The sequence below is a fragment of the Tinamus guttatus genome, unplaced genomic scaffold (assembly GCF_059628265.1).
Source record: "Tinamus guttatus ecotype Peru unplaced genomic scaffold, ASM5962826v1 Tinamus_guttatus_pri_ptg000155l, whole genome shotgun sequence".
Lineage (NCBI taxonomy): Eukaryota > Metazoa > Chordata > Aves > Tinamiformes > Tinamidae > Tinamus > Tinamus guttatus.
Window position 1 is genome coordinate 1,662,149 of NW_028288689.1, and position 15,578 is coordinate 1,677,726.

A 15,578-nucleotide genomic window follows, 5' to 3' on the forward strand; every position below is an offset into this window, starting at 1 on the left:
TCTCAATTTACAAGTTAAAATAAATCCCCCTCCGCTAGCACAAACTCTTCTCAACGCCTCCCGTGCAACCTGCATGCCGGCAAGGAGAAGGCAATGGGCTGCACCGGCTGCAGGGCAGCCCTGGGCACCTCCAAGGCATCAGCTCCTTGTGATCTAGCCCAGGTGAGTGCAACAGACACAGCACAGCGTGGAGAGGTTAACCTGGGCCCTAGGAAGATCCTCTTGATTTCCTGACACTACAATATATCTAATAGTTGCACAGTTACAGAGAGAAAAATGCAAGTTATTGTGTGGGCTTTTGCACAGTGATGAAGGTTGTAAAATAAATAGTTTAGTGAGATTATGTGCAATAATTGGGCAGGAGTATGTTAGCTGCATATTTCCTATCCTGGAATCAGCATGTAGGAATCTACTTTTCCATTTAACCATGAGTTTTTGAGCTTTTTCTGGCACCTGCAAAGGAGCTTTAAATAGCTGCATATTGCACAGGGAGCTCTGCAAAATGTTCCATAGGAAAAGTCACTTTTTCAGTTGTCCCTCACACTCTCTCAGAGCATTCTCTGACTTCCCTCCCCTCTCTACACTTGTATCAGACTACCTGTATTTTCTGAACGGATTTACCTCCAATCTGCATGGGAGGAGGAACTTTCTGAGGGCCTGCTTTCAAGAGAAATTTGTATCTGAACTTCTGATATCCACCTTTGACAGTGCAAGCCAAAGTGCCGCTCTGCTGCTGCCAATGCGCGTGAGCACCTATTCCCCCTCCTGTGTGAACAGAGAGGATGCTTTTAGGCAGAGAACAGAGTGGATTTTTCTTTGTCAAACTAGTGTGAGCTAGGCGTGACTTTATAAAGTGAAAAGTACATTACAGAGGACTTTGTAATGTGATAGAATGAATTAGACACAAACACAGGTGAAAATCTCTGGCCACGTATAAACTGTTTTGAAACTGTTCCACCATAATTTTGTTATCTGTCTTGCAGGAAAATCAAGACGAATTATTTCATTGTTTCACTTGCCTTTGCGGACCTGCTAGTATCAGTACTGGTGATGCCATTTGGAGCCATTGAGTTGGTTCAGGACAACTGGATCTATGGGGAGATGTTCTGCCTGGTCCGAACATCCCTAGATGTTTTGCTCACAACAGCATCAATACTTCATCTGTGCTGCATTTCACTGGACAGGTATGAATAGAAGAACATAGATAATAATACTGTGATAGTAAATAATTTGCTTTATTTTTTTTTCAGTTTTGTTCCTTATCAACAGTAGCTGAAGGGCAAATATGAGGTATTGAGACACTAAATTATCTGGCCTTCTCCAAAATTTTGGATTTATCTTATAGGTGCTATCAGAACTGCTCTTCCTGTTGTTAGCAGCTGCACATCCAGATGAAAGCTGATGCTACTAAAAGACACATCCTGACATATATTACTAGATTATATAGATTGAAATTTGAACACCAAGTGCCCAAATTTTAAAGGCTGTTTTTCTAAGACATCCGTTTATGTATCTGTCCCAGATTAGTAAGGAGTCAAGGAGAGATAATATATCTGCCATAGGCTAATAAGAAGGTAAGGAGGGGTAATGAAAAAGGTAAATAGGTTTTTGGGGAGACCTAGATATTTTTCTTCTCTTTTAAATTTTTCTTGCAAAATTAAAATGAAACCAAAATCCTAACAAATTATGGCAAAAAAAAAGTTTTATATTTGCACTTTTTCATGGCAAACTTCAGAACTCTTCAACTTTAACATTAGCTGTATTTTGCTTTAAAATCCTACAGAGTAACAACCATTTTCTGTTGCAAAAATACTTGGAGGAAATCGTTTGGAACAGCTGTACTAATAAGCAATATTTAGAGTCTCCAATTGAGTACTGTGGAGGGTTTTCAATATCTTTAAAAATACTATTACTTAGTATAACTAAGATGGCTAAAATAACCATAATCATTCTCATCATCTTGACAACAGATATTTAAATAGCTTCTTTCATTCAAAGATTTGGTACTCAGCCAGACTTTGAAAGATACTTGATTAAAATCTCCATCACCTGATAGAATTCCTTTGTTGTGGGAGACAGGGCCACCAGCAAATATAATAGTGTATCCAGAGAGAAACTGATGGGTGATGGCTACAGCATGCTTCCCTATCTGCAAGTTTATATGGCTGGAACATGAATAGGAGGCTCATTATCTTAAAAATATTGACCGGTTGCCACTTTGAGCCAATTATCAGCAAAGAAGATGTTAGGCATTGTGCACTGGGAGCAGAATTGTTATATAAAATGTTGGAGTTAGATCCTCCATGCTCTTAATTAAGCACAGGAGGGTTTTGTAGACAAGGGAACACGAAGGATGACACCATTTCCTCTCCAACCCCTGCCCCTGGCCCTTGGTAAATGCAGGGAATGGCACAATGGTTGCTGCTGTGGGACACCTGAGCTGTGGGTCCAGCTCCCTCGGGAACGTGGAGGCTGGGTCGTGGCGAGCATTTCTCTCCCTGCTGCCAGCATTGCAGCAATGGTGTTGAAACTGGTTCTACTGCTGTGAAAATGCATCACTCATTCAAGTTCTTGTTTTAGGAATGCACAGGAGAATTTTTGTTTTCTAAACAGACCTGAGGCAGAGTCTCTGCCCTTGTCTCTGCCAGGCCCTGAGCTGGTGTGGCAAAGTGGTGCACATCGCTGCTAGAGCAATGCCTTGGTTACTGCCCTGCTTCCTGGGCAAAGAGAAATGGTGGAGCTGGACTCTGAATTCCCCAACCCAGGACAGTGCTTTGATCATTGGACTATTCCAAGGAAAGGGATATGGGCACCAGCACCCACACGCTGTGACTCTGCCAGGGGGTTTGGTCTGTGGTCTCTCCCTGTGAAGGGTACAGAGATAATTTCATCGCTTTGGTGCTGAGAGATGAAAAGTGAAAATATCCAGTGTTGCATAGGCGGGTATTAAATGCAGGCAGAACTGTGGCTGTGTTTTGACGAGGGACTCAGCCTGCAAAGCTGTTTCCTGTGAGCCCAGAGGAAAGCCGGTGTGTTAGGCTTGGGAAAGGCACAACACTGGTCTGAGAGCTTCTTTGCTCCGTAAAGGCCTGGCCCAGGTGGGACCCAGTGCTGGACTGAGCTTGGCAGTAGGAGGTTGCCTTGCCGGGATGAGCCCCGCATCGTCATTGCTCCGCTTGAACAGCCAGGCAGCAGCTCAGGCTTCAGGGATAAAAATACCCTGGTTTGGAACATTTCCACTTACTAAGTCTGTGTTTAAACCTGTTGCCTGTGCACAAGCATTCTTCCTATTCTTCCTGAAAAAAATCCTGTAAAGTACAAGGAAGAATAGGCACACATGCCCACACAGCGGCTAAAAACAAATCAAAGAGCACCAAAAAAACCCCCACTGATCTGGATGACAAATTGATTGAAAGAAAACACCCACTTACGGCCTGGAATTTGAAGGTCCCAGGAGCAGGAGGTCACCCTAGGTGAATGGGTCAGAGCAGAGGAAGTCTTTAGCAAATGCCTGACAACTTTCTCCTCATGAATGCCCTGACAGTTAGAACCTGATCTGCATTGCAGAGCTTCAAGAAATCCCAGGATATTGAATATTAGCCTAAACAGTGTTAAAATTCCCTGAGAAGAAAGGTAGAACGAATTCATTAATGAATCATAAGTGCTAAAGGCCACTGCAAGTTCAGCAATGATAAAATAGCATAGCACTGACTGGGACACAAAAAAACACCAGTGATTTTTAACAAACCTGTTTTTGGGAGGTGTCAGGTAGTTATCAGGACACACAAATGCTCTTTCTCCTTCCTATGTGTCTTCCATACATGTGCTGTTGTATACTTTGAGGCGGAGCAGGAGAGACACTTCTCCAAGCTGATGACCGAATACACCTGGACCCAGACAGTTATTGCAGCATTTATCCTTTGCTTGGCACTTTCCTGCTAAGGAATGATGCCGCTGCAGTAGCTGAAAAGCTGATCTGAATTTTAGGTAATTCCCTGATATTGTGATTTCCCTCTCTCTCCTCTCTTTTAATGGCTTTCTTAAGTGCCTGTTAGAGCAGTAACTACCACAGACAACAACATTACCAGAGCTCTATAAGGAATGTGCCTGTGAGAGGCTGCTGCTCTCCAAAGGCACTTGCATTTGCCATAAAAACGTTTCTCCGTCCTCTAATCTCTGCAAGGTGCATGCACCTCACCTTGCCATTACATTTTGCTGTAGAAGTTAGCCTAGCATGTTTTTATGACTCCATGGACATTTTGATACTGACATGAAAAAAGCCAGAATTTCCTGCTGTGGTTTTCAAGCAGTGTATTATTTCTGCCACTAAAGACAGTTAATGCCTGTGTTTGCCTACGGTGAGTGTCAGCTGAAAGAGAAAGCCAAGATCTCTCTGTCTCATGTGAAAAGGAGAATCTAAATCCACTGTGCACCTTTCATCGCTTTCTGTTTGGTCAGACATTTCAGTCTAAGTTTGATGTCAGTCCCAATTTGATGATCCTGGGTTTCTCCTAGGACCAAATGCCATATTCATGCTAGCTACTGTGGGGCTTGAGAGAGACAAGGTACCCTCTGTTGCACTGATGTTCATGGGAACAATGACAAATCCAGAGTGGCTGTAAAATCCAGAGGGCTGCTTGATGCAGGTCCCTGATATGTTTGGTGGGTACTCATGCTGGGTATGTGCAGTGTGAGTCTGGCCAAAGCCCTTTATGTGCTGAGGAGCTGCCACGGTGTATAGGTAGCCACCTTCTCCACTGGTGAGTGGAGGAGACAATAATCACCAGTGTTCATCATCTCCCAGTGAGGCCTGGAGGGCTGCACCTGAATTTTGGATACTCAGGACAGTAGTAAAGCTTCTGTGGTCTGGATGACTTCGATAAATAAGAAAACACCTTGTATGAAAGCAATCACTTTCCATCACGAGCAGCAGACGATGATGACTGAAGATGCGAATTACCTGTCAGCTACCCAGAATACTGTCACTGAACGTTTACTAAGACCATGGAGGTTAAGAAGTGTTCTTACTATGCCTATTTAATAAAACATTTCCTGATGAAAACAGGACATGAGACCTTTCCCTCCTTCTTCCAAAGGAGGTGTTTGTTTCAAAGAAGGCAGGGAGGGCACAGACAGTTTGATTAGGAACCTTACCACGTCCCGAAGGATGCAGCCCAGCAGCATATTAATCCCGTGCTGTGTCTTGGAGCTAGTGGCAGTCCCACTTCACTCCCTGTCTTTCCCATAGATATTAATGCACTTCTGCTACCATGAAGTTGGCTATTGTTTCAAACCTCCTTTGCAAGTAGGACAAAAGGGGCTTTTAACAGTTTGGGTGGAGAGGGGGATATAAGATAATAGGTCTATTTTTCATAGAAAAGGAAGGCTAAAAATACCTTTTTTGTCCACCTTTTTCTCCTTTTGAATTTGCCACCCCCTTGCTGTGAATCTGCTGGAAGTGCCACTTCCAGGTGTGTTTTGATCTGTGGTCACCCCTTGAGAAGGGCGAGGACATAATTTGCTTCTGTGGCAGATATGAAAAGTGAAAATATCAAACCTCAGTCACAATTTAATAGATTAAGAGTACAAACATTTTCTAAATTCAACCTGTTTCTTAAGCCTAGTCAGAATTCTTTAAATCTTCTTTTTTCAAAGTGAACTCAAAATGTTGTGTTGTTCCTCGTGCAGATTAAATAAAATGTAGGTACCTGACAGCATAAACTAGCAGTGATTAATGACTCGACAGAGACACTAGTCTGTAATCTAGATGAGCAGTGTGCCCCCCACATGATGTTAATGGAATGGATTGAACGGCCTAGCAAAGTCACCTAATGTCTAACTGCCAAACTAAAGTTTTCTTTCAAGACTTGGACTATAGCCTTTCCAAACTTACCTGTCACCTGCCTGTGCAAATATTGAGATTTGAAAAGGCTTCCAAATAATTTGATTTTTGGCAATATTCTGCAGTCATCTCCAAGGAAATTTTCAGCTCCCTCTGATGTGAATTTCCTTTGCTCTCTCATCTGTAAATCCCCACAGCTAAGCTTTAAAGGCTGTTGGCAGAAACTGGAATCTCTAGCTATTTTTCGTTGTTGTTTTGTAGTTGCTTTTATCCCTGGTGAAGGCTCCTGAAATGGTCGTTAGAGCAGAGTGTAGGTGGGGAAATAGCAGTGGACATCCCTGAGCAGATAAGACGGGTACATAAGTGCCAGGTTTCTGTCCAGGGCTGGATGACTCAGCCCATCATCCAGCCTGTCCCTATCGCTTCTGCTTCGCCAGTCCTGACAAGTGGGTCTGCAGAAGCCCACACCTGCAGAAGCACCCGGGCATTGCACTGAGCCTAGTTTGTTTTAGGCAGGATTTGACAGCACTGCTTCCTTCGCAGCACGGTGTTTCGTTTGCGCTAGCTGTTGCCCTTCTGTTCATTCAGACTTTAGGGGGGAGAATGTTTTTTCTAGCCTGTGTTTTTTTCTGTGATTCATATGTCTCATGCCTTCTGTTTTATTTCAGGGCATACATTTTTCTTTCTTTTTTTCGTTGTTTTTTTTTTTTAACTGGTTCGTTGCACAATGCTCAGGCTTCAGTTTGGATAGTCAAGCTGTTCAATATTTTCAGAAAAGTTTGCTAGAAAAGACATTTGCCTAATAATATTTTCTATCTGTTTTCATGACTAAACAAACAAACAAACAAAGAAAAGAAAAGAAAAAAGAAAAAAAACAGCCCACATTCAGGCTTTACTTCTGAAAAGCATTTGGCAATATCTTCAGAAAATCCTGAGAAATCACCAGATGAACTAGAAAAACGGACCTTACTAATCAGATACAGGGAGTAAAGTACTGCAGAGATTTAGAGATACTCTTAGTCTCAGCTCAGAATGTATTTTTACAAGGTATCAGAGGTTCTCAGGGCTCATTGAAACTAAATTTTGCTGTTACTGAGTTACACTTTGTTGTCATTGTTTTCATATTCTAATATGAAAGAAATATTTATCCTCAGATTATTTATTATTTTAGTGCATCTTTTATGCATGCCTGTGCACTCCTTGTGCCTATGCCGTAAGTTGTGCTGCATATAAATAGATCAAGAAACTGTGATAGAGTCTCCAGTTACTGTACGGAATAGCAATTTTCTCTTCCAAGACATAGTTTTGCAATACAATTATGCTTCAAAATGCTCAGAGAGAGAGAGGGAAAGAGAAATAAAGAGAGAGAGCGAGAGAGAAAGAAAAAGAGAGAGAAAGAAAAGAGAGAGAGAGAGAAAAAAAAGAGAGAAAGGAGAGAGAGAGAGAGGGAGAAAAAGAGAAAGAGAGAGAAAGAGAGAAAGAGACAGAAAGAGAGATGAGAAAGAGAGAAAGAGAGAAATAAAGAGAAAGAGAGAGAGATTGGTTCTAGGTGTTTTTTATTTTGGACTGAGGAAGACTAAAATGAAGAGTCCAGGCCAGAGATTTCTGTGAAGGGTTACTCCTACGTAAATGCAAGGACTCTTGGCTTAGAGCAGATCTGCCTTAGAGCAGACAGGGAGTGGGAAACATCCCAGGCAGTTGGTGTTCAGAATGAAATGAGGTGGAATTGGTGGTTCCCAAGGGGCAGGTGGGACATTCCCCTCCGGGCAAGCATGAAGAAGCGGTGAGCCTGCATCCTGCATCCTCACTATATCCTCCTTAATAGCCACGGTCCCCGAGCGCTCACCAGAAGGAGCCCTCCACCACAGAGGACACGCTGGCTGTTTCTTTTGTGGGTGATAGAAGTCCCTTTCTTTTCTCCTCAGCGAAGGGAGGAGGACACAGAACTGAGCACAAACTGGCCAGGCCAACAGCTGGTTTCTTAGCAGGTGCTCAGGGAGGTGAAGCAGTGGAGGAGCTCAAGCAAGAACCACATGCTGCGGGCTGCCAAGGCGCTCCTCAGGCTCCCGTCTCACACGCTGCACCCCTTCATCACGTCCTCTGTCCAACCAGCTCCTTCAAGCTCACATCGCCGAAGGGCATTAGATGTAGTGTTTGCCTGCCGCGTTAAAAACATTTGCAGATTTGCTGTGTAACATGCCGCGTAACAGACCTAGACTTATATTTGTATATTCAAAACTAATCTTAGCAGAATTCAAACAGAACCACATAATCATTGCTAAATAAAGGCTAAGGCAAAGCAGATGTACCCAAAGAGAGTTGGAGCACTAGAGTGACAGATGCTCATTGTGCCACTTACAAACATTAATTAACATTAATATACTGTTCAGCTACCAAATTATCACAGTCCCTTGAGACAAATGGTGTTTCAGACACGTAAAATTCCTAGCAATCTGAGTCCTGCACTGTGCCATGGATTCCCTCCTGGAGGGTTTCTCAGGGCAGGTGGATTTTGGTGATTCAGGAGGTTGGTAGGAGAGTCTTTACGTGGCTCCATGGGCACGGCGAAGGCTTCCTGCTCTTTCAGATGCTCTGTCGTGCAGCTCTTCATTTCTCTTTGCACCGTTCTGGGTGACAAAATGAGGCAAGGAGGATCACACAGCTGCCCAGGATGAACCCCTGTGTTACACGAGGCTAGAAGCCAGGAGCTCCCCTTGTTCTGGCTGCTGGGACATATTTTGTCTTTCCTGAGGAGAGAGAGAAAGCAGCTGAGTCCAAGGAAGCTTTACGAACCATCTGATAGCTGGATAGTAGGCGACATGTTAGTGAGGGAGACTTATTGGGCTGAAATATCTCTCAGTCAGTAATGACTAGGCACTTAGCAAGCTGATTATATGACAGAAATCCCAGGTTTGCTTTTGCACCATAAAGCCCCTGTCCCCTTTTTAGCCAAAGAGGCCCCTTGCCTCCCACAGCACCTCAAATAGGGCAGCAGGGAAGGGGATTTGAGCACGGACAGACAGAGACCATGTCCCGGGGTCAGGCACGTCCTTCAGCACTGGGACAGCCCATGTCAGCACTTGGCTCCAGGACACTTATCAGCAGGAAAACCAAGCACAGGACTCTCAGTCTTCAGCTCTGACAGTCATAAGAAAAAGAGCGGAGCAGATGGTTACAGCACAGCCTGAGGGAAGCAATGGCCTTTATTAAACTTTACAAACCCTCTAGAAATATGGTAATATATTTTGCTACTGTTACTGCCAGTAAACCACACACACGCACACCAACCCACGTAGGGACCATGAAGGAGTCTACTCTCCGCTTGGCAACATACGTTTGTTTGTATTACTAGCTAAATTTATCCAGTTCCAATTAACTGTTCTCTTTAGTATTTTTCTCTATGTAATTATCTCAACACCAGCGGGGCATTGTTTTTCTAATAAGAATTTAAATTTGTTAGATATAATAATGCTAAGACATCTTTGTTCTTGACCAGCAATGCATAACCTGGGTTTGTTTGGCACAGTTAGAAGCAATAGCTTATTTGCTTTGGGAGGAAAAGAGAAAGAGTTGTTCTCTCCAAAGAATGTAACTATCTGGTTATCTGGAGGCCAGAGGCTAGTTTGCTGAAATATCAGCAAAGCCAGTAGTACTGATTTGCTTTTTACATAGGCACAAATAAGCTGAAACTAGTTCTTTAGCTCTTGTACGGTTGATAGGGTTCAGCTGAAGAATTTGATCCAGTTAGGCTTTTATTGAGGGAGAGGACAAGTGTGCAAAACCGTGTCCTGATTTGTTTTTGTAGAGCACACCATAATAGGACTCCAAAAAGACAAGCAGGAGGATTTCCTCATTAGTCAAATTATTATGTAACAATTGTGATACAAAAAGCAGCAGCTTCTGTCTTCTAAAGTAAAAGTACCTATCACCCACAGGAGTTTTCCAGCAGTGCAGTTGAGTATCTTCAGTATCTGAGTTGGCGGCCTTAAGGAAGATGCAAGCTACACCCTAACTTTGATAAAGAACGAACAAAACCCATTTTTTTTTCCCACCCTCTCATCTTCTTTTTCTAGATCCTTTCGGGGGTTAAAAAATTATTCTGTATGAATATTCAGTGCATTTTCCACGGCTTATTTTTGTGACAGTGACAATAAAACATATGGCATGTGTATTATATATATATATATATATACACGTGACACAAAATACATTCAAATGTAGGCCACCCACTGGCCCAGTCTGTTCAGTAAAGGTGGATATGTACTTGTGTGGCTGTGACATCTAAGGCTCTTCTTTCAGGATGGTGGTTACATACCCATTGCTCAAACAAAATTGTATTGCAAACCAGGGTGATACTATAGGTTTTCTCTAAGGTCAAGAAATTATCTAACATAGCCAAGTAATCGTGCAATGCTGAAAAAACAAGGGGAGTGCTGTGGTGTGGTTAAAGCTGGGCTGGTGGAGACAGGAGCTCAGGACTCCTGAACTGCCCTCTGGGCACATGCTGAGGGCAGCTCTCATCCTGACACACGGGTCTGTGTTATCTATAAAACCTTAATTTTGATTCATTTGCAATAAGTAAAGTGTCTGTCATGGGTAAGGAAAAGTATTACAATAATCTTTTCTTTCTGGAGCAAGTTAGAAGATCTACTGCTCTATGTAAGGGGGAAGTTAACATTCTCAGGAAATGCAGAAGCGTGGCTTTTGGCTGATAATAGTAAGAGTTAATATTTAATTTAACTTGGACATCATATTAATCATGTGAATGTATTACATTTTATATCCATCCATCACATTGTCACACCAGTATGTAATAGATATTCTATATGAGCACAGGAAAACAATCCCAGCTTGAAAGAAAGCAGAACCATAATAACATAAGAAAATGTCTCTATTTCAGCCTTTGACTAGAACTATTGATAATCTTAGAGATATAATTACTTTTCTCTCAGTGAATAAATAGCTGTTTAAATGTCCAAACCATCACATACATCAAATCGTCAGCTACTGCAAGAAAATGGTGCGACTTCAATGACTTCTGTTAACATATATAAATTTCTATTATCTGACTCTCTGGGCCATTGAATAGAAGTCCTGCTGAGCTATGGAAAAGCAGACTGCATACTTCTCTGCCTCACTTGCCATCAGCAAAATTGTCACCCACATTCTGATTACAGAACCTTATTATGGATAACGATGTAGAGACAGAAGGAACCCAGCTTGGTTTTCTGAATACAGGGGAAGGGCATGGCTAGGGAAAAAAAAAAGTCTTTTCACATGTAAGTGGAGAAAAATTGCTGCTGAATCACTGGGAGAGAAGAAATATGAGAGCTTAAGATGTTATTTTTTTCAGGCATAATTTTTACTTTAATGGTCTTTAATAGCTTGTATAAGTCAGTGTAATGATGTCAACTGCAGCAGAGATAGAAGTGCAGAAATGTAATAACTGCTTAGAAGACTTGTTCTCCCTCTGTTGTTAATTAGCGATGTGTATTGTCTTTTTCCTTTACCGTTTGCTGATTCAACTCGTGAAAAGGTAACTGGAGTCTTGGTCTTTTTCTCTCGTTTATTTATTATCTACTTTTGCCCTTTCTCCAAATAAATGCAGTCTCTTGAAACTTGCAGTAACACAGGAATCACAGGAATTTCACAGGAATCCTATGATGTCCAGCACTGGATAGCACCTTCCAGGAGCTCTTTTTCAGATTACGAACAAATTAATAGTCCAGATTTATCTGCCCAATGTTTAGAGTCACAAGAGCCGTTGCATATAATGCAAAGACAAGCACCATCTGTCCTAGTAAGCAGTTACCGAAAATACCTGCTTGGATCCAAAGGTCAGCTTATTTCCCGGGAGAAAGAAATGTAGAGAACAGGAGGAAATCCAAACTCAATAAACTCTAGTAAACACAAGGCAAGGTTATACAAACACATTGTGGCTGTTGTAAGATAGGTAGTTATCACAGGAACAGAGAGATATATATTCTATTCTCTGAAGTCATTAAGATATTAAAATCAGTTCACAGTGCTCCTTGTCCCTTGGACTCAGAATAATTTATTTGGGAAAGGACCTCTGGAGGTCTCTGATCCAACCCATTGCTCAAAGCAGGGCCAAACTCAGTATTAAGTCCATCTTCAGTCAGATCAGGTTGCTCAGGGTCATCTCCACTTCAGTTCTGGGGAACCTCAATGATGGAGACCCTCATTTTGTAACTTCAGTGGAGTGGAAGAACGCTTACACGGAGCAGTCACAGAATCGCAGAATTGCAGAACAGTTGAGGTTGGAAGGGACCTCTGGAGACCATCTAGACCAACCCTCAGCTCAGTCAGGGCCACGTAGAGCACATTGCACAGGATATCCCTGGACAGATTTAATTCTAAATGGACCTTGGCCTTCCTCATTGCATCCCTGCATACTCTGAAAAATGTTCCTATATTCCTCCCAAGTGGCCTGTTCATTTTCCACAATCTCTATACTTTCTTCTTCTGCTGCAGTTTTGCCAATAAACTAGACTCATGTGAGTGTTGATCCAGTCATGGCAAGGACCAAAACTAAGTGCTTCTTCCTTCTGTAAATTATTCAGATACTTATTCTCCCTTGTGCTGCCAGAGTGATGCTAGGATCATGTCAGTAAAAATGGAAATCAGCTTCACTGACTATCATGGTTGCTAACATTAATGCCACAAAGGGAATATTGCAGATAATTCTGTAAAGGAACAGTCATTGTCATATGCACAATGTGTTTGAATGTGAAACTTTTCAGAACATGCTGATTTTCATGCATACATGTATACACAAAACCAGAAGATAATGTGGAACTGATCAAATTGAAATAGCTCAATTCAACATTTTCCCCTGTGACATTTTGAGACTTTTATTTCAAATGGATTTTTTTAAAATTCTTTCTTTTGACATTTTGATTTTATTTCAATCATCTGTGTGGAATGTGCAATCTTATTTTAGCAAAACAAAGCAGTTCAGTTGACTCACATGACATAAAAAGAAATACTCAATAAAAATTGAAAATTCTTAGATTTTTGTGCCTTTTTAGTTCCCAGTCTGCACTTGGTGAACTAAGCTGTGCAACTCAAGGACATTTTTTTGCATATAGTATGTGTTCATTTATATGCCTCTTATTTTAATGTGCTACTGGTACTTTAGAAATTCTCACAGGCAACTCCCTTAGGTTAGTGGTTCAGTTTTACTGGATCTTTGCTAATTTAATGTCGCTATCTTGTGATCCTACTGAATTCTTAAGACAGATGGTTACAAGCATTCCACAATAATGCTGGCTTGATGCAAATTGTTATTCAGAAAAAAAAAATTCTCTTTGACAGAGATCATGTAGTCCCATTGGAGAAAATACAGTTTTATTTTTAGAAGACCTGGATGTCTCCTTCAGTGACGGGCGCTCTCTTGCGTTCTCCTTGCAGGTACTATGCCATCTGCTGCCAGCCGCTGGTCTACAGGAACAAAATGACTCCACTGCGGATCGCTGTAATGCTTGGAGGGTGCTGGGTAATCCCAACATTCATTTCTTTCCTTCCTATAATGCAAGGCTGGAATAGCATTGGCATCATTGATCTGGTGAGTAAACAAGGAGCTTCATCAAACTCATATCAAGTCTATTCTGTGCTGTGCATTTTTCTTTAAAAACAACATTGAAAGACTTATCTGAAGCAAAGAAATACTAAAGGAGAAATTTATTTCTGATGCAGAGGGCCTGCTGAACTTCTGGAAGTTGTTTAAGGGGATTTGAGCTGTGTTTTTCCCTTTGCTTTCTGCTTAAACTGGGCTAGTAGGCCTGTTTTCAGTAGGCAGGTTGAAGCCTTCTGCAGCATTTGGCATGGGCTGTGATATTGTCCCCAAACACAGGGACCATCAGCACCAGAGAGTTTGCAAGGCTGAGCAGAGGCAGGAGAGGTAGCAGATGGGCCAGGCACAGCAGGGGACAGAGGGGACAGAAGCGGAGGCAGTGGAAGGGGTGTAACAGCCAGCAGGCTGTTGTTTTAGGGGACCAGTAATGATGTCCCTCTCCTCTGTCCTTGCCCTTCCTCCCCCAGATTCAGCAAAGACAGTTCAACAAGGTTTCCAACTCCACTTACTGCATTTTCATGGTCAACAAGCCATATGCCATTACCTGCTCAGTGGTGGCCTTCTACATGCCCTTCCTGCTGATGGTGCTGGCCTACTACCGCATCTACGTCACGGCCCGGGAGCACGCGCGCCAGATCCGGGTGCTGCAGCGCGCGGGGGCCCCCGCGGAAGGCCGGCAGCACCACCCGGACCAGCACAGCACGCACCGCATGAAGACTGAGACCAAAGCTGCCAAGACCCTGTGCATCATCATGGGCTGCTTCTGCCTGTGCTGGGCCCCCTTCTTTATCACAAACATAATAGACCCTTTCATAAACTACACCGTGCCAGGGAAGCTGTGGACAGCGTTCCTGTGGCTGGGCTACATCAATTCAGGGTTGAACCCCTTCCTGTACGCCTTCCTGAACAAGTCCTTCAGACGTGCCTTCCTCATCATCCTGTGCTGCGGTGATGAGCGATACCGAAGGCCTTCCATCCTGGGGCAGACGGTCCCCTGTTCCACCACCACAATAAATGGATCGACTCACGTGCTAAGGTGAGTGTTTCTCAGACACTGCACAATACCTTCAGTCACTAGAAAGAGTACTTCCCATGAATTTTCTTGAAGGACTGGTCTCTTTTTTGCATTTGAACTATTTGAAGGATTAACTGTTCAAAAATGGGGTCAAGAGAAGCACCTGAAAGCCGCTGGCTGCTCAGAAAACATGGGTCTGTAGATATCAAACACTTGTTGGTGTGCACAGCTCCTCCAGACCATGGTCAGGAAACAGTTCAGAGAATACAGAAAATTGCATGAGCATTTCAGCAAGTGCTGCTATTTTGTCTGGGCTGAAAAGCTTCCGCCCACAGGGAGCTGCCCGCTCTGTTTCATCTGGTAAAGGGATCATTACAGCCCCATGCCACTTCTCTGGTGTTGCCTCTGTAACCCTCCAGGCATTGCTACAGCTGCTGAACTAATGAAAGGAGGAGAACTAAATTCTCCAAATGCCCTAATCCTTGCTGTGGCACTTTGTTGTGCGTCTAAGGGGAAGGGTAGTTGCTATTTTGCTTTATTTTCTAAGCTAAATACCTTTAGCTTAGAAGATGCCTTTGCCTGCCCTTTACTGTAATTGAGTCAAAGCCTCTGGATTCCCTGAATATTACTCTGAACTTTCACCCCAGGGCAGATGGGTGGTCACAGTCCTGCTGGGACTTGGCCTGGTCAAAGCAGCCTGTGACAGCTCTTGGCAGGAATGGCAGACGGTGACAGGCAGGTGTCTGCTCCTTAGGCTCCCGGCTGGGAACTGAGGTCCCAGAGAGAAGGGACTCATAGGGACAGGGCAAAGCTCGACTGAGGCTTGTGCCTACTCCAGGCTCCTGCTGGGTTTCAGTTTGGACCGGTCTGCAGTAAAGCATGAGCGCTGCCTTCTCCTGGTCCAGCCTGCAGGAGACGGATGGGCACTAAGGGATGCCAGTCCATGGTTTGGAAGTTTGGAGTCCAGGGAGTCAGAACATGTTTGCTGATCACTGCCCTTCATTTGGCAGGAGATGGGTTATTGCAAGGGCAGTGCTGGCAGAGAGCTGAACTGTGCGGAGGGGGCCCCTCTCCTGTCCATCTCCCCAGAGCAGAGGTGGTGGCACAGCATCTGGGAAGGGAGG

At 43.3% G+C, this 15,578-nt stretch overlaps 1 protein-coding gene across 3 annotated transcripts in view; it reads left to right on the forward strand.

Annotated features, from left to right (window-relative positions):
• Positions 1-15,578, forward strand: part of HTR4 (5-hydroxytryptamine receptor 4) — a 109,110-nt gene that overhangs the window by 52,547 nt on the left and 40,985 nt on the right. For all 3 annotated transcript variants that reach the window (XM_088522607.1, XM_088522609.1, XM_088522608.1), the window contains exons 4-6: positions 984-1,184; positions 13,277-13,430; positions 13,907-14,475. In XM_088522607.1, the coding sequence (XP_088378733.1) occupies positions 984-1,184; positions 13,277-13,430; positions 13,907-14,475 (924 nt within the window). The remainder of the gene's footprint in view (positions 1-983; positions 1,185-13,276; positions 13,431-13,906; positions 14,476-15,578) is intronic.